Here is a 22,285-nt window from a genome sequence, read left to right as displayed (position 1 = left end):
GCAGGTCTAAAATTTTGTTTCTGGTGTCCTTTGACAGCTCTTCGGTCTTGGCCATAGTGGAGTTTGGAGTGTGACTGTTTGAGGTTGTGGACAGGTGTCTTTTATACTGATAACAAGTTCAAACAGGTGCCATTAATACAGGTAACTAGTGGAGGACAGAGGAGCCTCTTAAAGAAGAAGTCTGTGAGAGCCAGAAATCTTGCTTGTTTGTAGGTGACCAAATACTTATTTTCCACCATAATTTGCAAATAAACTCGTTAAAAATCCTACAATGTGATTTTCTGGAGAAAAAAAAATCTCATTTTGTCAGTCATAGTTGAAGTGTACCTATGATGAAAATTACAGGCCTCTCTCATCTTTTTAAGTGGGAGAACTTGCACAATTGGTGGATGACTAAATACTTTTTTACCCCACCGTATGGAGACTGTTTAGTGCCAGAAATATGGGGATAAATACAGTTGAAGTCAGAAGTTTACATACACCTTAGCCAAATACATTTAAACTCAGTTTTTCACAATTCCTGACATAGCATAGCTCTAGAGGTGTGTTCCCCCCTTACAAGGATTTGAGCATCTGGAAAGGTGTTATATAAATGCAATCAATTAATGTAATTATTATAAACCTACATATATAAATCTACATCCATAGATGCTTCTCCATGGCTGACCCTGTGCCTTGTGTGTGTGTGATACACGTGAATGTGTGCATTTTGGGGAGGGTTAAGATTAGGCTGAAATCAAAAAAGGGACAAAAAGGACAATAAAGTATATATTCTATTAATTAATGAAAGGAAGCAGACAAACAGTGGGAGAGAGGGGAGTAGTGAAAAGGGTGGGTGAATCAATCATTCAGCCATTTGAAACAGAATATGATCTTGTCATTTGAGCAATAGGGGACATAGGGGTGTCCTGTGTCATAGTTCCTCTCTTGTGGCCCATCCTCTGTTGTGGTAGCACTCTAGCGGGCATTTGCTACGCGTATTGGATTTTCTGGACTGGCGGACATGTTGGATTGTGAAATTTGAGGTTTTCAACTTTCCAGGTCACCCTCCCCTGTTGTTCATTAAGCATACTGGAAAAGGCAGACTTTTAGAATTCCTGACATTTAAATCCGAGTAAAAAATTCAATGTCTTTGGTCAGTTAAGATCACCACTGTATTTTAAGAATATGAAATGTCAGAATAATAGTAGAGAGAATGATTTACTTCAGCTTTAATTTCTTTCATTACATTCCCAGTGGGTCAGAAGTTTACATACACTCAATTAGTATTTGGTAGCATTGCCTTTAAATTGTTTAACTTGGGTCGAACGTTTCAGAAAGCCTTCCATAAGCTTCCCACAATAAGTTGGGTGAATTTTGGCCCATTCCTCCTGACAGAGCACGCTTTTTCAGTTCTGCACACACATTTTCTATAGGATTTAGGTCAATACCTTGACTTTGTTGTCCTTAAGCCATTTTGCCACAACTTTGGAAGTATGCTTAGGGTCATTGTTCATTTGGAAGACCCATTTGCAACCAAGCTTTAACTTCCTGACTGATGTTGCTTCAAGATATCCACATACTTTTCCTGCCTCATGATGCCACCTATTGTGTGAAGTGCACCAGTCCTCCTGCAGCAAAGCACCCTCACAACATGATGCTGCCACCCCCGTGCTTCACGGTTGGGATGGTCTTCTTTGGCATGCAAGCCTCCCCCATTTTCCTCCAAACATAACGATGGTCATTATGACCAAACAGTTCTATTTTGGTTTCATCAGACCAGAGGACATTTCTCCAAAAAGTATGATATTTCTCCACATGTGCAGTTGCAAACCGTGGTATCTTCCTTGCTGTGTGGCCTTTCAGGTTATGTCGATATAGGACTCGTTTTACTGTGGTTATAGATACTTTTGAACCTGTTTCTTCCAGCATCTTCACAAGGTCCTTTGCTGTTGTTCTGGGATTGATTTGCACTTCTCGCACCAAAGTTTGTTCATCTCTAGGAACGCATCTCCAGAACACGTCTCCTTCCTGAGTGGTATGACGGCTGCGTGGCCCCATGGTGTTTATACTTGCGTACTATTGTTTGTACAGATAAATGTGGTACCTTCAGGCGTTTGGAAATTGCTCTCAAGGATGAACCAGACTTGTGGAGGTCTACAATTTATTTTCTGAGGTCTTGGCTGATTTCTTTTGATTTTCCCATAATGTGAAGCAAAGAGGCACTGAGTTTGAAGGTAGGCCTTGAAATACATCCACAGGTACACCTCCAATTGACTCAAATTATGTCAATTAGCCTATCAGAAGCTTCTAAAGCCATGAAATCATTTTCTGGAATTTTCCAAGCTGTTTAAATGCAGTCAACTTAGCGTATGTAAACTTCTGACCCAATGGAATTGGGATACAGTGAATTATAAGTGAAATAATCTGTCTGTAAACAATTGTTGGAAAAATTACTTGTGTCATGCACAAAGTAGATGTCCTAACCGACTTGCCAAAACTATGGTTTGTTAACAAGAAATTTGTGGCGTGGTTGAAAAACAAGTTTTAATGACTCCAACCTAAGTGTATGTAAACTTCCGACTTCAACTGTACATGTAAAAATAAAAAATAAAAAGTTTCCTGATCTTTCTTATATCTCTCAGATCGAGGACAAACACTTCAGAACAAATTTCCTTTAGATTCTGTTAGTCCATGTAGTGAATATGTTATTCAATGTGTTTGTATTGGCTAATAGCAGTCAGCCAATTATATAAAAAAGTATACTTTTTTTATACTTAAAGGAATTTTACAATTCAAAATCAAATAGCAAAATTATCCTTGGTATGACCTTCTTAAAACAATTCCTTATAGCATAGTAGAACCCCCTCCTTACCTCGGCTTAGACAGGGCTTCGACTCATATGGGTTAAATAGTGATCCTTTCTGACTACTATTTTGTTGTCACACAGTACCCCGTGCTGACATAGACCAATCGAGGGCCAGCAGGCTACGAGGAAGCTCACCCCCTCATGCCATAGGTTGACTCTTACGGCCACTTTCACCAAGATGCTTAGTGATTTTGGGGTGCCATTCCATTCCACAATATGGCACGCTTCAAATTCACATATTTCCAGCTTCACATGCCATCTGGAGTTTTCCATAGAAATACGTGGATGACATCACTATCTACTGGTCTTAATGTCTATGCTTTAGCATAATTTATACCTGGTGCTAACAAGTGTCCTTTTGTCCTGATCTTGTCCTCATAGTGATATTGTGCCCACATTTTCGGAAGCATGTCTACACATTAAAATGTGTTTCATATCCGTCCACTGTGTCTTTAAAAAATATATTTTTCATGTATTTCACCTTTATTTAACCAGGTAAGCTAGTTAAGAAATAGTTCTCATTTACAAATGCGACCTGGCCAAGATAAAGCAAAGCAGTGCGACAGAAACAACAACACAGAGTTACACATGGAATAAACAAGCTTACAGTCAATAACACAATAGAAAAAAAAGAAAGTCTATATACAGTGTGTGCAAATGGCATGAGGTGGTAAGGCAATAAATAGGCCATAGTAGCAAAGTCATTAAAATTTAGCAGATTAACACTGGGTGATAGATGAGCAGATGATGATGAGCAGATGATGATGTGTAAGTAGTGATACTGGTGTGCAAAAGAGCAGCAAAGTAAATAAAAACAAGATGGGGCTGAGGTAGGTAGATTGGGTGGGCTATTTACAAATGGACTATGTACAGCTGCAGCGATCGGTTATCTGCTCAGATAGCTGATGTTTAAAGTTAGTGAGGGAAATGTAAGTCTCCAGCTTCTGCGATTTTTGCAATTCGTTCCAGTCACTGGCAACAGAGAACTGGAAGGAAAGACGGCCAATGGAGGTGTTGGCTTTGGGGATGACCGGTGAGATATACCTGCTGGAGGGCGTGCTACGGGTGGGTGTTGTTACCATGAGCAGTGAGCTGAGATAAGGCGGAGCTTTACCTAGCATAGACTTATAGATGACCTGGAGCCAGTGGGTCGGGCGACGAATATGTAGCGAGGGGCAGCCGACTAGAGCATACAGGTCGCAGTGGTGGGTGGTATAAGGTGCTTTGGTAACAAAACGGATGGCACTGTGATAGACTACATCCAATTTGCGAAGTCAAGGATCAGTAGGATAGTCCGTATTACTAGGGTAAGTTTGACGGCGTGAGTGAAGGAGGCTTTGTTGCGTAATAGTGTCTGGATTGTGACCAGATTTCCTGGTCCCTCCCTGTATGCAAATTATTTTACAGCTATTATTTCAAAAATAATATTTATTTATTTATTTTAAGATGCATATTGATGCATAAGTCAATGGTGCCACCTGTCAATGATTTTATAAGGTGGGATAATGATGATTTAAATGGTTTAACTGTCCTGATCCATCTACACATGTAAGATATCCAGACACAATGCGTGCCTGACTACCTCCGGAAGTGGTCAGGAAGATCTGATCACAAACAGTTCACAATGTGTCTTTTAATCGTCTTCACCTGTCTGAAAATGTGGGCACAGTCAGAATGTAGAAAAGATCAGGACAAAGGATGCATGTTAGAACCCTGTATAAACGGGGCTTCTGTAACACCTGGGGTCATGTTTACTAGGTACCAAATTGAAAAAGAAACACTGAAAAATGGAGGGACTATCCAATCTAAACTTTAAAAACATTAATTTTAGTTTTCCATTGCAAAACAAACCTTAACCTTAACCTTAAACCAGGAAGAGTTCACTCACCTGGGCAAAGTAAAGCTCGAGCTGCTTCCCGTTGAACTCAGTCTCGTGGAGCTCGACACGAGCGCGGGCGGCCGCCTCCGGAGTGCTGAAGCTGATGCGGACTCGCCTGAAGCTCTTGAACATCTGGAAGGATGTCTGCTCGTCATAGATCCTGAATAAGGCCTCAAACCGCTCCTGGGAGAGAAAGAAAGAACAATTGGCCATTTTAGACTGGAGTTGATCCTGCACCTGTCCTGAAATGTCACCATTAAGCATTTCAGGCATTTTTTGTAAGGTAGCATATCCCTACACTGCAGCATAGCTCTAGAGGTGTGTTCCCCCCTTACAAGGATTTGAGCATCTGGAAAGGTGTTATATAAATGCAATCAATTAATGTAATTATTATAAACCTACATATATAAATCTACATCCATAGATGCTTCTCCATGGCTGACCCTGTGCCTTGTGTGTGTGTGATACACGTGAATGTGTGCATTTTGGAGAGGGTTAAGAAAAGGGACAAAAGGGACAATAAAGTATATATTCTATTAATTAATGAAAGGAAGCAGACAAACAGTGGGAAAGAAGGGAGTAGTGAAAAGGGTGGGTGAATCAATCATTCAGCCATTTGAAACAGAATATGATCTTGTCATTTGAGCAATAGGGGACATAGGGGTGTCCTGTGTCATAGTTCCTCTCTTGTGGCCCATCCTCTGTTGTGGTAGCACTCTAGCGGGCATTTGCTACGCGAATTGGATTTTCTGGACTGGCGGACATGTTGGATTGTGAAATTTGAGGTTTTCAACTTTCCAGGTCACCCTCCCCTGTTGTTCATTAAGCATACTGAAAAAGGCAGACTTTTAGAAAAAATAATAGTGTATATCAGATATATTATACAGTGCATTTGGAAAGTATTCAGACCCCTTGACTTTTTGAAAAAATAATAGTGTAGATCAGATATATTATACAGTGCATTTGGAAAGTATTCAGACCCCTTGACTTTTTCCACATTTTGTTACGTTACAGTCTTATTCTAAAATGAATTCAATTGTTGTTTCTTTCTCATCAACTTTCTCATAAGACTGTAACGGCCCTGCCCCGCCCCTCTTTCCCCCCTTTCGGAAAAGCTGACCACGACTCCATTTTGCTGATCCCTGCCTACAGACAGAAACTAAAACAAGAAGCTCCCACGCTGAGGTCTGTCCAACGCTGGTCCGACCAATCTGATTCCACACTCCAAGACTGCTTCCATCACGTGGACTGGGACATGTTTCGTATTGCGTCAGGCAACAACATTGACGAATACGCTGATTCGGTGTGCGAGTTCATTAGAACGTGCGTTGAAGATGTCGTTCCCATAGCAACGATTAAAACATTCCCTAACCAGAAACCGTGGATTGATGGCAGCATTCGCATGAAACTGAAAGCGCGAACCACTGCTTTTAATCAGAGCAAGGTGACTGGTAACATGACCGAATACAAACAGTGCAGCTATTCCCTCCGTAAGGCTATCAAACAAGCTAAGCGTCAGTATAGAGACAAAGTAGAATCTCAATTCAACGGCTCAGACACAAGAGGTATGTGGCAGGGTCTACAGTCAATCACGGACTACAAGATGAAATCCAGCTCAGTCACAGACCAGGATGTCTTGCTCCCAGGCAGACTAAATAACTTTTTTGCCCGCTTTGAGGACAATACAGTGCCACTGACACGGCCTGCAACGGAAACATGCGGTCTCTCCTTCATTGCAGCCGAGGTGAGTAAAACATTTAAACGTGTTAATCCTCGCAAGGCTGCAGGCCCAGACGGCATCCCCAGCCGCGCCCTCAGAGCATGCGCAGACCAGCTGGCTGGTGTGTTTACGGACATATTCAATCAATCCCTATACCAGTCTGCTGTTCCCACATGCTTCAAGAGGGCCACCATTGTTCCTGTTCCCAAGAAAGCTAAGGTAACTGAGCTAAACGACTACCGCCCCGTAGCACTCACTTCCGTCATCATGAAGTGCTTTGAGAGACTAGTCAAGGACCATATCACCTCCACCCTACCTGACACCCTAGACCCACTCCAATTTGCTTACCGCCCAAATAGGTCCACAGACGACGCAATCTCAACCACACTGCACACTGCCCTAACCCATCTGGACAAGAGGAATACCTATGTGAGAATGCTGTTCATCGACTACAGCTTGGCATTTAACACCATAGTACCCTCCAAGCTCGTCATCAAGCTCGAGACCCTGGGTCTCGACCCCGCCCTGTGCAACTCAACACTGCAACTGGGTACTGGACTTCCTGACGGGCCGCCCCCAGGTGGTGAGGGTAGGCAACAACATCTCCACCCCGCTGATCCTCAACACTGGGGCCCCACAAGGGTGCGTTCTGAGCCCTCTCCTGTACTCCCTGTTCACCCACGACTGCGCGGCAACGCACGCCTCCAACTCAATCATCAAGTTTGCGGACGACACAACATTGGTAGGCTTGATTACCAACAACGACGAGACGGCCTACAGGGAGGAGGTGAGGGCCCTCGGAGTGTAGTGTCAGGACAATAACCTCACACTCAACGTCAACATAACTAAGGAGATGATTGTGGACTTCAGGAAACAGCAGAGGGAACACCCCCCTATCCACATCGATGGAACAGTAGTGGAGAGGGTAGTAAGTTTTAAGTTCCTCGGCATACACATCACAGACAAACTAAATTGGTCCACTCACACAGACAGCGTCGTGAAGAAGGCGCAGCAGCGCCTCTTCAACCTCAGGAGGCTGAAGAAATTCGGCTTGTCACCAAAACACTCACAAACTTCTACAGATGCACACTCACAGCCACTTTAAACAATGCCACCTACAGACACTGCACATCGAGAGCATCTATGGCGGGCTGTATCACCGCCTTTGTTTAAAATATATCACTAGATGTCCCCATTGTGCTTTTTGTCCCTTTCCCTTGATCCCCAACAATGCTACCTAACCCTTTGTATTATGTTTACAGTGTACCCTACATTCCGGGTGAAGTTCATCTCATTCTGTTTTTTTTTGTTGTATACGTATTTGAGGTCTTTTTGTGTTTACACCTTTTGGTACTCTATCATCTACTGTCTGCCTCATCTGGGTTCTGCTGTCTTATGTAATACATGTATCACTAGCCACTTTAACTAGGCAGCCAGTTCCCACTTTGTTTACATACTCATCTCAAGCCGCCCTGGTATATACTGTACTCGATACCATCTGTCGGAGATGCTGTACTTCTTGCCTATGCTGCTCTGCACCATCACTCATTCATATCTTTATGTACATATTCTTTCCACCCCTTACACTGTGTATGAGATTTTAGTTTTGGAATTGTTAGTTAGATTACTTGTTGGTTATTACTGCATTGTCGGAACTGGAAGCACAAGCATTTCGCTACACTTGCATTAACATCTGCTAACCATGTGTATGTGACAAATAAAATTTGATTTGAACCTACACACAATACCTCATAATGACAAAGCAAAAACAGGATGTTTTTTGTGTGCAAATGTATTAAAAATATTCAGACCCTTTACTTAGTACTTTGTTGAAGCACCTTTGGCAGCGATTACAGTATCGAGTCTTCTTGGGTATGATGCTACAAGCTTGGCACACCTGTATTTGGGGAATTTCTCCCATTCTTCTCTGCAGATCCTCTCAAGCTCTGTCAGGTTGGATGGGGAGCAGTGCTGCACAGCTATTTTCAGGTCTCTCCAGAGATGTTCGATTGGGTTCAAGTCCGGGCTCTGGCTGGACCACTCAAGGACATTCAGAGACTTGTCCCGAAGCCAATCCTGTGTTGTCTTGGCTGTGTACTTAGGGTCGTTGGTGAACCTTCGCCACAGTCTGAGGTCCTGAGGTTTTCATCAAGGATCTCTCTTTCCCAGTCCCTGCCACTGAAAAACATCCCCAGAGCATGATGCTGCCACCACCATGCTTCACCTTACGGGTGGTCTTTCAGGTGCCTTTTGGCAAACTCCAAGCAGGCTGTCAAGTGCCTTTTACTCAGAAGTGACATATGTCTGGCCACTCTACCATAAAGGTCTGATTGGTGGAGTGCTGCAGAGATGGATGTCCTTCGGAAAGGTTCTCCCATCTCCAGAGAGGAATTCTGGAGCTCTGTCATAGTGACCATCGGATTCTTGGTCACCACCTTCTTCCCCAATTTCTCAGTTTGATCGTGCAGCCAGCTCTAGGAAGAGTCTTAGTGGTTCCAAACTTCTTCCATTTAAGAATGAAGGAAGCCACTGTGTTCTTGCTGACCTTCAATGCTGCAGATCGGTGCCTCGACACAATCCTGTCTCGGAGCTCTATGGGGCAATTCCTTTGACCTCAAGGCTTGGTTTTTGCTCTGACATGCATTGTCAACTGTGAGACCTTACATAGACAGGTGTGTGCCTTTCCAAATCATGTCCAATCATTTGAATTTACCACATGCGGACTCCAATCAAGTTGTAGAAACATCTCAAGGATAATCAATGGAAACAGGATTCACCTGAGCTCAATTTCGAGTCTCATAGCAAAGGGTCTGAATACTTACGTAAATAAGGGATTTCTGAATTTTATTTTTAATACATTTGCAAAAATGTCAAAAACATGTTTTCACTTCGTCACTATGGGGTATTGTGTGTAGATTGATGAGGGAAAAAGATATTTCATCCATGTTATTATAAGGCTGAAAATTTGGAAGAAGTCAAGGGGTCTGAATACTTTCTGAATGCACTGTAGCTTCGAAATTGTGACATTATGAACTTTTTAAGAAAATAAGCTGTTTCTTGACTCTATATACATGAATATACAGTGCCAGTCAAAAGATTGCACACACCGACCTACTCATTCAAGTATTTTTCTTTATTTTTTACTATTTTCTACATTGTAGAATAATAGTGAAGACATCAAAACTATTAAATAACACATATGGAATCATGTAGTAACCAAAAAAGTGTTAAAACAAATCAAACTATTTTTTTTTTGCCTTGATGATAGCTTTGGCATTCTCTCAACCAGCTTCATCTGGAATGCTTTTCCAACAGTCTTGATGGAGTTCCCACATATGCTTAGCACTTGTTGGCTGCTTTTCTTTTACTCAATTTGGTTGAGGTCAGGGGATTGTGGAGTGAGCTTGTGGCCACAAAATGGGACCACGAGTGTTAAAGTGCATAAAAATCACCTGTCCTTGGTTGCAGCACTCACTAAGGAGTTCCTAACGGCCTCTGGAAGCTATGTCAGCACAAGAAGTGTTCGTCAGGAGATCCGTGAAATGGGTTTCCATGGATGAGCAGCCGCACACAAGCCTAAGATCACCATGTGCAATGCCAAGCGTCAGCTGGAGGGCTGTAAAGTTCACCGCCATTGGACTCTGTAGCAGAGGAAACGTGTTCCCTGGAGTGATGAATCACACTTCACCATCTGGTAGTCCGACGGATGAATCTGGGTTTGGTAGACGTCAGGAGAACGATACCTGCCCGAATGCATAGTGCCAACTGTAACGTTTGGTGGAGGAGGAATAATGGTCTGGGCTGTTGTTCATGGTTCGGGCTAGTTCCAGTGATGGGAAATCTTAATGCCACAGCATACAGTGACATTCTAGATGATTCTGTGCTTCCAACTTTGTGGCAACAGTTTGGGGAAGGTCCTTTCCTGTTTCAGCATGACAATGCCCCCATGCACAAAGGGAGGTCCATAGAGAAATGGTTTGTCGAGATCGGTGTGGAAGAACTTGCCTGCACAGAGCCCATACCTCAACCCCAATGAACACCCTTGGTATGAATTGGAACAACGACTGCGAGGCAGGCATAATCACCCAACATCAATGCCAGACCTCACTAATGCTCTCCTAGCTGAATGGAAGCAAGTCCCCGCAGGATTGTTCCAAAATCTAGTGGAAAGCGTTCCCAGAAGGGTGGAGACTGTTATAGAAGCAAAGGTGGGACCAACTCCATATTAATGCGCATGATTTTGAAATTAGATGATAGATGAGCAGGTGTCCACATACTTTCAGTCATGTTATGTGTATATATGCCCAAAAGTATGTGGACACCTGCTCGCCTGAAATAACCGAATCCACTAATTTGAAGGGGTGTCCACATACTTTTGTATTTATAGTGTAGAAAACATTAAAAACACCTGCTCTTTCCATGACATAGACTGACCAGGTGAGCTATGATCCCTTATTGATGTCACCTGTTATGTCACCTGTTAAATCCACTTCCATCAGTGTAGATGAAGGGGAGGAGACAGGTGAAAGAAGGATTTTTAAGCCTTGAGAATTGAGACATTGATTGTGTATCTGTGCCATTCAGTGAGTGAATGGGCAAGACAAAATATTTGAAGTGCCTTTGAACAGGTAATGGTAGTAGGTGCCATGTGCACCGGTTTGAGCGTGTCAAGAACTGCAACACTGATAGTTTTTTACACTCAACAGTTTCCTGTATGTATCAAGAATGGTCCACCACCCAAAGGACATCCAGTCTACTTGACACAACTGTGAGAAGCATTGGAGTCAATACGGGCCAGCATCATTGTGGAACGCTTTTGACATCTTGTAGTTCATGCACAAACTAATTTAGGCTGTTCTGAGGGAAAAAGGGGGTGCAACTTAATATTAGGAAGGTGTTCCTAATATATTGTACACTCAGTGTATTTAAGGTATACACAGTGTTGGTGAGTAACGGATTACATGTAATCCGTGTACATGTAATCCGTTACATGTAAAGGATTACAAAAAACAGTAACTGTAATCCATTACGTTACCAGCTAAAATAATGTAATCAGATTATAGATATTTTGAAAAAGATTACTTTCAAATTCAGAAAGGATGCTTGCGGGAAAAAACTCGTTTAACACTTCTCTGTTTTCTCAATGACATTCAAATCAGCATTGAAAAAAGTTTTAAGTTTGTTCCTCCTGAGCGAGTCTGACCACAAGTCAGAGACCACTATGATGACACATCAAACACATTTGGTGTATCGCGGGAAAAGAGCAGGAATAGGCTTTTGTAGTAGGCCACAGTCCAGGCTGTCTTCCAATGGTGCAACTGCTGTCGGCATTTGGGTAATCTGAGTTTGGGTAATCCAAAAGTTACGTTACTGAATACAATTTTGGACAGGTAACTAGTAACTGTAACGGATTACATTTAGAAAGTAACCTACCCAAGCCTGTGTTTACAGTATTATATCATATGGCCCTTGGTCATATGTGTGTCTGTCATATTTAGCAAAACAAAAACTTGTTGAGGGAGTTCCACTTTCATTCAGTGTCAACATTCAGAATGGTGGTATTAGTTTATGCCTAATATATATATATATATATATATATATATATATATATATATATATATCTGGGGAAACCATGGTGTTCCTCTGCCCATCCACTGCTGTGTTTGGTAAGGAAATTAGATTTGCCATCTGAATCCTTCTGGCCCTCCAGATGCTATCGTCTCTCTCCTCTCCCTATCTCCCAACCTCTCTCTTTTCTCCCTCCGACGCCCTCTTTTTCTCAATGTTCTCCCTCTCTCTCCATCCCTCTCTCTCTCTCTCCCTCTCCCCCTATCCCTCTGTCTCTGTCTCTCACTGCTTGGACAGAGTGACATTTTAGCTGTGAATTCAATCGATGGACTCTGTCGGGAGCCAGTAACTGGGAAGAGACCAGGGAAGGTGGAGGCTGGCTAGTTGATACAGGGGGCTTTCTCACAGCACGCTCCACAGACAGAGCATTCAAGGAGACTATTCTTTCTCTCTCATCAAACCTGTTTTTGAGAGAGGGAAGAAAGGTAGCCATGAAACTATAGGCATCGTTGAAAAGGAACTGGTGCTGATTTCCTTTTGGTCGGCTCGGCGATGCCATTTTGGGTTAGAGCAACTGTAGATGAATTCAGCTAAACAGAAAGGCTCTCAATCACATACATATCATAGTTTTCCTGAAAGGACACAATTGATTGAAGGAAGCATTTACTATCACACTAAATAATAATTACTCCTTCAAATGGAAATGCTAAAATAACAATAATATTGGTACTGGTACGCGTATGTGTTTGCCTTTACTATTGGTACAAGAGCATAATTCACCTCTTGTTCCAAAGGTATTGTCAAACACATACACGTTTGTAGAGTGTTGCTATGGGGATACGGAAGTGTCGGGGTATGAGACACTGACAGTAACAGGTTGATAAAGAGTGTAAACTGTGGAAAAGTGAATAAGCTGCTTGTAAAAGACGAGCACTCCTCAATCCCCATGTGAATTTCCTTATCTGCTTTCCAGCCAGAGCTAGATTCACTATCGGCGGCACATCTGATTGGTGTTTAACTCACCATGCAAGGGCCTTTCCATTCATAAGCCAAGAAAATAGTTCAATTTTTGTTTCTGTGTCTTGACTCCGCCCTTCAGTCTGTAGCCGTGCCAACCCCCTGACATAGGGACTACTTTTCCACTCAGAGCCTCTGTACTGAACGAGTAGTGATGAACCCCCTGCAGCTAATTCTAGACTACCATCATCAACACCCATGGCTAACATGTGGAAAACACACACACACACAAAAACATCATGGATATACCAAAGTCCTCCTGATGTTGAGCTGCCAGGAATTGGGTTGCATATCAAACCCTATTACAGTAGGCTACATTCATCCAGTACTTGAGTTATGGCTGTTTTGTGACCCCTGTCAGTTTCAGCTCTGTCACCAATCACCTGATATGCTGTTATGCTGTGGTTAGCCTCGTCAAGAACCAGGATTCCCTAAAACGGGAAAACAGGACTCCCTAAAAAAGTACTCATTACATGTTTAATACTTAGCAGGACAGGAAAAATGTCTAATTCACACACTTATCAAGAAAACATCCCTGGTCATCCCTACTGCCTCTGATCTGGCAGACTCACTAAACACCAATGCTTCGTTTGTAAATTATGTCTCAGTTGTTGGAGTGTGCCCATGGCTATCCGTAAATGTAAGAAACAAGAAATCAGTCTGGTTTGCTTAATATAAGACTTTTTTAAATGATTTATACTTCTACTTTTGATACTTAAGTACATTTAAAACCAAATACTTTTAGACATTCACTTTAACTCGAGTCATTTTCCTTTAAGGTATCTTTACTTTTATTCAAGTATGAAAATTGTGTACTTTTTCCACCACTGCGCCTCACAATACGTAAAAAAAAAAATCAAATGCCTTGCTTGGGCGGAGTTCCAAAGGTCCTCACCAGAAGAGTGCCGTAGGAGCACCAGTGTGTGAGGACAGAAAATGTCAACATAACAACCCCTGGTGACAAACCATTTTAGAATGTTTGCAGCACACTAGTTTTCACAATATTTCTTTGTCATTTCGAGATTAGCTAAAGCTCAAGGAAAAGGGGGGAAATGGTCTTCAATGCTGGCCATATTAATATTTTAACATTTTGATGTTTCTGAAGTGATATTTGCCTATAAAGGCTAGCATGAGGGACAAGAAGTAGCTAGCCACAAAGAGGTTAGTTTTGAGAAGTCAGCTAACCTTGTAAGCTACCTATGGATATCTAGCTAGCTACTAGCTACACTACAAGACCAAAAGTATGTGGATCCATGCTCGTCAAACATCTCATTCCAAAATCATTGGTATTAAAATGGAGTTGGTCTCCCCTTTGCTGCTATAACAGCCTTCAATCTTCTGGGAAGGCTTTCCACTAGATGTTGGAACATTGCTGTGGAGACTTGTTTCCACTCAGCCACAAGCACATTCGTGAGGTCGGGCACTGATGTTGGGCAATTAGGCCTGGCTCACATTCGGCGTTTCAATTAATCCTAAAGGTGTTCAATGGGGTTGAGGTCAGGGCTCTGGGCAGGCCACTCGCACACAGACACCAAGCCCCTCCTCCTGCCAAAATCTTAAAGTGAATAGGCTATGCTGTTCAAACTATGCTCCAACAGGAGATGGGTGTATTCATAATGTTTAACTCGTCTACCATGTTAGCAAGCAAATAGTTCCAAGTTGGCTAGACTTTAAATATAAAGATTAGCTGGCTACTCACTAGCACGTGGGCTTGTGCTCGAGATTGTTTTTTGAGACCAGTGCTCATTTTCTATAATTGTCACGCCTGCTCCCACTTCCCCTCTCTGGCGCTCGAGGGCGAAAGGCTACCCTTCATTACGCACACCTGTCACCATCATTATGCGCATCTGCGCTCATTGGACTCACCTGGACCCCTTCACGTTTTGATTGTCATTTTTGTTTCCCCCTGTCCAGATGCTGTCCCTATTCTGTTCCAGTCCGTGTTACATTAAATGTTCGCTTCCTGTACTTGTTTCACATCTCCAGCGTCTGTCCTCACAGAATGCTGACACCAATATTTGAAGCATCAGAGAGGTTTTAGTTTTTTGTTTTGTTGGTGATGTCATGTCCGGGTGATACTGTCATGCCTACTCCCGCTTCCCCTCTGGCACTCGAGGGCGCCAGGTTGCCCTTTATTACGCACACCTGTCACCATCATTACGCGAATCTGCGCTCATTTGTCTCCCCTGGACTCGTTCACGTTTTGATTGCCTTCCCTATATCTGTCCGTTTCCTTCGTTTCATCCCCGTGTCAGCATTATTGTTGTTTTTGTTTCCCCCTGTCCAGACGCCCTCCCTATTCTGTTCCTGTCCGTGTTTCATTAAATGCATGGTTCTAGTTAAATATGTAACAAAAAATGGCATTTTCATTGACAGACTTGAAAGCCAGATTATAATTAGTGGGTCTTATGGGTGTGGAAGGCTTACATTTAACCTAGGTATAATTTTATATGCAGTGTATTGACCTTTAATTGTGTGATAAAGCTTATTTAGAGAAAACTTTAAAATACAAAATACAAATACAATACAATCGTGAATCGCCCATAAGTTAGAAAAAATGTAGATATGAGTTTTAGCCCATATTGCCCAGCCCCACATAAAAGGTTAACTGTGTTAGCCCAGTCACCAGCTTATCCAGGGTCAATGGTACATAGGGTAACCATGTACAGTCTATGGGAACAACTGCAATAATCTCGCAAGCAACATTTCTAAAATGAATGAAATGAAGGAAAAAGGAAACCGCACACTGCTCTTGGTAGTATCACTGATATTTAATAAGCTTATGTATCGGCCACACGGCCTTCGTCAGAGCTTTTGTGAATCTTTTTAAATTAGCACCCTCATGTAGACCTAGCCCCACCCACATCCGTTCATCGTGTTCAATTGTTGCCATGCACCTGCAAAGAGATTGCTCAGATGTGCGAGTGCCTTTTGAATTTAAAATTAATTAAATAAAATGAACGTCAAATGTTTTATTTACCTGGAATGCTCATCGTGAAGGCATTCCTGTTGCCTAATTCCCTTTCCTGTACCCTAATTGTTGCCTTATTTTAATACTGTACCTAATTACAAGGGTTGGATTTGCACTAAACTATTTATATGTCAGCGCTTAAAAGGCATGTACAAAATCTGGTATATGGTTCGTCTACTGATATTATTTTAAATTGCGAACATATAGTGGTGAGTTTAGCTATTCTCCGCTTCAGATGAGAGATGCCCGTAAGGCCAGTAACGCCATCATACTGTAGGCCTATGGCTGTATTGGCAATACATGCTATATGTTAAATCTTCTTAAGGCTAGGGGGCACTATTTTCACGTCCGGATGAAAAGTGTGCCCAAAGTAAACTGTCTGCTACTCAGGCCCAGAAGCTAGGATGAAGCTATGCATAATTGGTAGATATGGATAGAAAACACTCTAAAGTTTCCAAAACTGTTAAAATCATGTCTGTGAGTATAACAGAACTTATTTGGCAGGCGAAACCCCGAGGACAAACCATCCAGGATTTGGGTTTGGGTTTTCTATGGGGATCTAGATTTCTAAGGCACTTGCTTGCAGTTCCTATCGCTTCCACTGGATGTCAACAGTCTTTAGAAATTGGTTGATTTTTGTCCTTTAGGCAGTTCAGAACGAGCGTCAAGTGAAGTGTACTGTGGTTGGGGCGCATGACCTGAAAGCTCGCTCCACTTTGTTTTTATCCGCTATTGAACAAAGTTTATTCCGTCTTAAATTTGAACGATTATTTACGTTTAAAAATACCTCAAGTTAGATTAGGAAAGTTGTTTGAAATGGCTGGATCAAGTTTACAGGTAACTTATTGGATACTTTGTAGTCATGTTGCGCGAGTTGGAACCGGTGTATTTTCAGAATCAAACGCGCCAAATAAATGGACATTTTGGGGATATAACGCATAATTAATCAAACAAAAGGACCATTTGTGATGTTTAATGGACTTATTGGAGTGCCAAAAGAAGAAGATCTTCAAAGGTAAGGCGTGAATTATATGTTATTTCCTAGGCCTTCCCATTATAACCCATGGCATATAGGACATGCCCTTAGTATCTTGGGACATTCATTGGGGACCTCTTTTTTCATCTGCAAACAGGCTTTCGCAGCTTAACATATCTTGAGGACTGAAAACATCACAAATAAACATACTTCATTATACTCAAATTAGACAGTACTGAATATTATGTTGCTCTGTCTCTGTTTTCCCCTCTAGGGACTGGAACTGGAGAATCTTTTCATAATGTCCTCCCACAAAATTACCTGCACTATCCAGTAGCCTACACTCTCTCTTTACTGACAGCTGGAGCTGCTATTTCAGCCTCTTCCATGGCTGTTATCTACAAATGCATTTGAAGATGGTGTTTTTAATTTACAATGATTACATCAAGACAGCTAGATAACTAGCTGATGATATTTAATTAATTTAGCTGAACGGTGTGTTTTAAGTTAGCAGCTCAGTTGAGTCAGTCTACAAAGTGGCCTACTGTAGCCTGCTAGCTAGCTAATAATAAAGGGTTTGTTTTACATAGAACAAATGGATTTACTTACTTGAATAGGTTCCCCTACTACCTCTGTTTTGTGGGGTCCTAATTGGCAATCTTCACAATATTTCTGGTGATAGCAAAGCCAGCAGCCATGTGGACGAATGGCGACAAAGAAACACTTTTTTGTCGCCCGAGTGGTTTAGAAAGTGTTGTGGTGTTTGACTTTACCAGCTTAATCCACTTTCAATTTCAATAAATATAAATCGCAGACTGTCAGCCACACTTGATAACTAGCACTTGAAACTAGCATAAGCAACCACTACCCTGACGGAAAACAGTGACACACATTACACACATCACCCCATCTACGACCCAACAACGGTGTTCAACTCCTCAGTTCACAGTTCCATCTTACCTCACTGTAAGACTGGTGATCACATAATATTGTTATGGCTGTGCCTGTGAGTCAATCTCTCCCAGTGGTAGTCAAATATAAATAGATGAAACTCAAGCTAAATATTGCATAATGCAGTGCCACTCAAAAGCTGTCATGGTAGAGTGGGCCAGGAATTGTGTGTTTGCGTGGGCAGCACTTTGACAGACAACCTCTCCCAGCCAATGACAATGCTAATTTCAATTCCACTTCCTGGACCACACAAATTTTATACATCCTTCCAGCCAATGACAACACTCATTTAAATTCTACATCCTGGACCACACAGACTTTGATACATCCTTCCAGTACCAGTCCTAGCCCTCAGCAGCCATGCACAGTAGTTCCATAGCAACAAAACACATCTCCTACAAAATATATGTGATGTTGGCAAGAGGATAGTCACTTGGCAGGCGACTCGACAAAACTGCCACTCAATGTGGGACTTGAATCCACTAAACCTGATTTCTTGGCACTGTTTGAGACAAAACTCAAAGTTACCCCGGTTCTCTGAGAATATGATTGACATGTCTCACTATGGTATCGCTGGATAGGCGGATCACTACAGAAGAACCAATCACACAACTTCTGTCGGAGACGGACAGGTTGAGTGTCATATGAGGTGAGCCCCTCCCTCTTTATAAGGCGCCACTCAATACACCCTCTGGTCATTCTCAAGCATGTCTCTCTTTTCCTTGCGCTCTTGCGAGGATCTCACTCATATTCTCAGAGAATTGGGGTTACACAAGTCACCTTGGGTTTTCTTTCAAATACTCGTTCCCATGTCTCACTGTGGGATTCGTCGCAGAAGATTTCGGACCGTTGACCGTCGCAGGAGGTCCCGGACTGTGGACCGTCGTAGGACGTCCCGGACTGTGGACCGTCGTAGGAGGTCCCAGACTGTGGACCGTCGCCGGAAGCCCCGGACTGGGGACCGTCGCCGGAAACCCCGGACTGGGGACCGTAACCGGAAGCTCTGGACTGGGGACCGTAGCCGGAAGCTCCGGACTGGGGACAGTCGCCGGAAGCTCCGGACTGGGGACCGTCGCTGGAAGCTCCGGATTGGGGACCGTCGCCGGAAGCTCCGGACTGGGGACCGTCGCCAGAAGCCTGGTGCTTGGAGCCGGCACAGGTGGCACCGGACTGGTGACACGCACTTCGGGGCGAGTGCGAGGAGGAGACACAGGACGTACCGGGCTGGGAAAGCACACTGGAGGCCTGGTGCGTGGAGCCGGCACAGGTGGTACCGGACTGGTGACACATACTTCAGGGCGAGTGCGAGGAGCAGGCACAGGATGTACCGGACTGGGAACACACACTTCAGGGAGAGTGCGAGGAGGAGACACAGGACATACCGGGCTGGGAAAGCACACTGGAGGCCTGGTGCGTGGAGCCGGCACAGGTGGTACCGGACTGGTGACGCACACTTCAGGGCAAGTGCGAGGAGCTGACACAGGATGTACTGGGCTGTGTAGGCGTACTGGATACCTAGTGGGTAGAGCCGGCACAAATTGTACCGGAACGATGACACACTTCGCACGGCGAGTGCGGGGAGCTGGCACAGGACGTACTGGGAAGGCGTACTGGAGACCTGGTGCATGGAGCCGGCATAGTTATTACCAGACTGCTAGCACGCTCCTCAGGACGAGTATGGAGAGCTGACTCAGGTGGCATCAAACTGATGACACGATCTTTAGGGCGAATGTCGTGCATCATTTCTCTCTCCTCCAATTTCTCCATCAACTCACTGACGGTCTCTGACTCTCTCCGTTCACTCTCCTCCAATTTCTCCATCTTCTCCCAGATTGGCTCTGGTTCACTCCTCGGCTCTGCCGACCACCCCATGCCCCCCATGCCCCTCCCCCAAACATTTTCTTGGGGCTGTTCTTTGGGCTTTCGTTGTGGCCGCGAACCCCGGCGTCATTGGTGTCTTCCCTTCTCTCCTTGCGTCTGCTTCCAAGGAAGGCTTTCGTGTCCTCCCATTATTTCCTCCTAAGTCCAGGATATCTTCTCCTCCTTGAATTCCTCCCAAGCCCAGGATACCTTCTCCCCCTGGGCACGCTGCTTGGTCCTGGTGTGGTAGGATCTTCTGTCACGATCGTCGAAATAACATTTGGACCAAGGCGCAGCGTGATATGGGTTCCACATCTTTTTATTAGTGAAACGCACAAAACATTTAAGAAAAAAAAGGCAACCGATACGTGAAGCTATGGAGTGCTCACAGGCAACTACACATAAACAAGATCCCACAAAACAGTGGGGAAATGGCTGCCTAAATATGATCCCCAATCAGAGACAATGATAAACAGCTGCCTCTGATTGGGAACCATACCAAGCCAACATAGAACAAAACAACCTAGATTACCCACCCTAGTCACACCCCGACCTAACCAAAATAGAGAATAAAAAGGTTCTCTATGGTCAGGGCGTGATAGGTAAAAACAAGTGTGCGAGCCAAGTCATCACTTGCTACTGAATCCATAATTCTGTTGAAAATGGGTGGCTTCATAGCAAACTGCAGTCTAAACCCCTTTGTAACTGTGGACGAGACCCAGGGCTGTACTGTGCATGTGCACTGTAATAGTACTACGAGCCACCTATTCGCCAATGTCATAGGGTTCATGAAGCTTAAAATCTTAGTGATGTATTACAACACACTTATGGAATCAATGGCTCTGTGTTAAGTCTGAGTAGCCTGGTCCCAGATATGTCTGTGCTCTTGCCAACTCCATTGCTATAGGCTGTCATTGTCAAGACAAAATAGTTTGGCATGAAAACGAGTGACAAGGAGTTGGCATGATCAGACTGGTACTCAAACATACATTTTACATTTGCGTCTTAGTCATTTAGCAGACGCTCTTCTTCAGAGCGCCTTATTACAGTCAAAGGCAATCTTATCCAGGGCAACTTAAAATATAATAATATATGCCATTTAGCAGACTTACACTCATGTGGGCATCCATTTTACATAAGTGTGGTGACGGGAATTGAACCCACTATCCTTGCGTTACGAAGGGCAATATGCCATTAAGCAGACACTTTTATCAAAAGTGACTTACCGTCATGCAAGCATACATTTTACGTACGGGTGGTCCCGGGAATTGAACCGAAGGGTAATGCTCTACCAACTGAGCTAAAGAGGACTTGCATATTAGACCAGGCTCATGCTGTGATTATTTGACAAGTGTCATTTTGATGCTCCAGAGCAGCGATGGTGCCTGTACTGATAACTTCGTTTCTCATCTGGGCTCCGATGTAACCTGAGGATTTGTTCTCTCGTAAATAAGGGGTCATGTCCGCATGTGGGCACGGGCAAAATAATGTGACAGGTAATGCACCTCAAACCCAATTGGAGCTGACGGACGACCGTGGGGCCTGTAAAGGACGACTGACCCGGGCTTTTTTAATCCAAGGTGTAAAACACACACACGCTAACACATAAGAACACACAAAACCACTCACTCACTCGAGCATGCACGCACGCGCACACGCACACACACATCGCACTGAACCTGAACCTGCTATCCACAATAGGAGAGAAGCATGAAGACATGGGGGACAAAGGATGAGTATGAGGAAAACAGAACAAGCTGTTCTTGTTTTTGACTCTCTCAAAGGTGACTTTTTATCAGAGATGGCCGCTGTGGGCCCTGTTCCTCTAACTTCATGGAGGTAAGTTTGTGCAGGAAATTGGGGTACATTTTTTGTCACTAGATGAAGTAACGGGACAAAACAAGTAAGGCTGAATGACTGTTCAGATCATATGTCTGTATTGTACATAAGTAAGTAAGTAGTCCTGCACAAGGCTTGGCTTAAGCGAGCCGAAACGGCTTTTAGGAGTAGGAGCCTGTTTCTGTAGGGCAGGGGTGTCAACCCGTCCCATGGAGGGCCTAGTGTCTGCTGATTTCTGACAGCAGGTGAGCCGAGTTGCTTACTAATTAGTGACCTTATTTCGTCAATCAATTACAAGGGATGAGCGAAAACCCTCAGACACTCCACCCTCCTTCGAATGAGTTCGACACGTGCTGTAGAGTGAGGCCAGCTTGATGTACAAGCACAGGACGCTAGTCTATCGCAGGGCCTTACCCCCAATCTCGCTCTTTACTGCTGAGTGCCAAACGGAAACTCACCAGGTCCCCATTTTTACAAATCATTGGTATGACTCGGATGAGGATCAAACTCCCAACCTTCCAATCTCAGCGCGGACACTCAGACCACAAGGTCAATGAGTAATGAGTTGGGTCTCCTACTCTATAATGGAGGGGGAATAGCCCCAGAAAAAGCTGAGTCAGAGGCAGACAAAAGGCTCTGTTACAATAGCCAATAAC

At 43.6% G+C, this 22,285-nt stretch overlaps 1 protein-coding gene across 1 annotated transcript in view; it reads right to left on the bottom strand.

Annotated features, from left to right (window-relative positions):
• Nucleotides 1-4,481: 4,481 nt before the first annotated feature.
• LOC135527208 (calcipressin-2-like) overlaps nt 4,482-22,285 on the bottom strand; it is a 36,216-nt gene continuing 18,412 nt past the window's right edge. Inside the window, exons 2-3 of the mRNA XM_064955820.1 lie at nt 4,737-4,910; nt 4,482-4,499 (exon numbers count right to left, since the gene is read on the bottom strand). Coding sequence (XP_064811892.1) covers nt 4,482-4,499; nt 4,737-4,910 — 192 coding nt within the window. The remainder of the gene's footprint in view (nt 4,500-4,736; nt 4,911-22,285) is intronic.

Source organism: Oncorhynchus masou, chromosome 32 (assembly GCF_036934945.1).
Source record: "Oncorhynchus masou masou isolate Uvic2021 chromosome 32, UVic_Omas_1.1, whole genome shotgun sequence".
NCBI classification, from domain to species: domain Eukaryota; kingdom Metazoa; phylum Chordata; class Actinopteri; order Salmoniformes; family Salmonidae; genus Oncorhynchus; species Oncorhynchus masou.
Note: the sequence above shows the minus strand (reverse complement) of the source record. Positions and strands in the feature narration are given on the sequence as shown.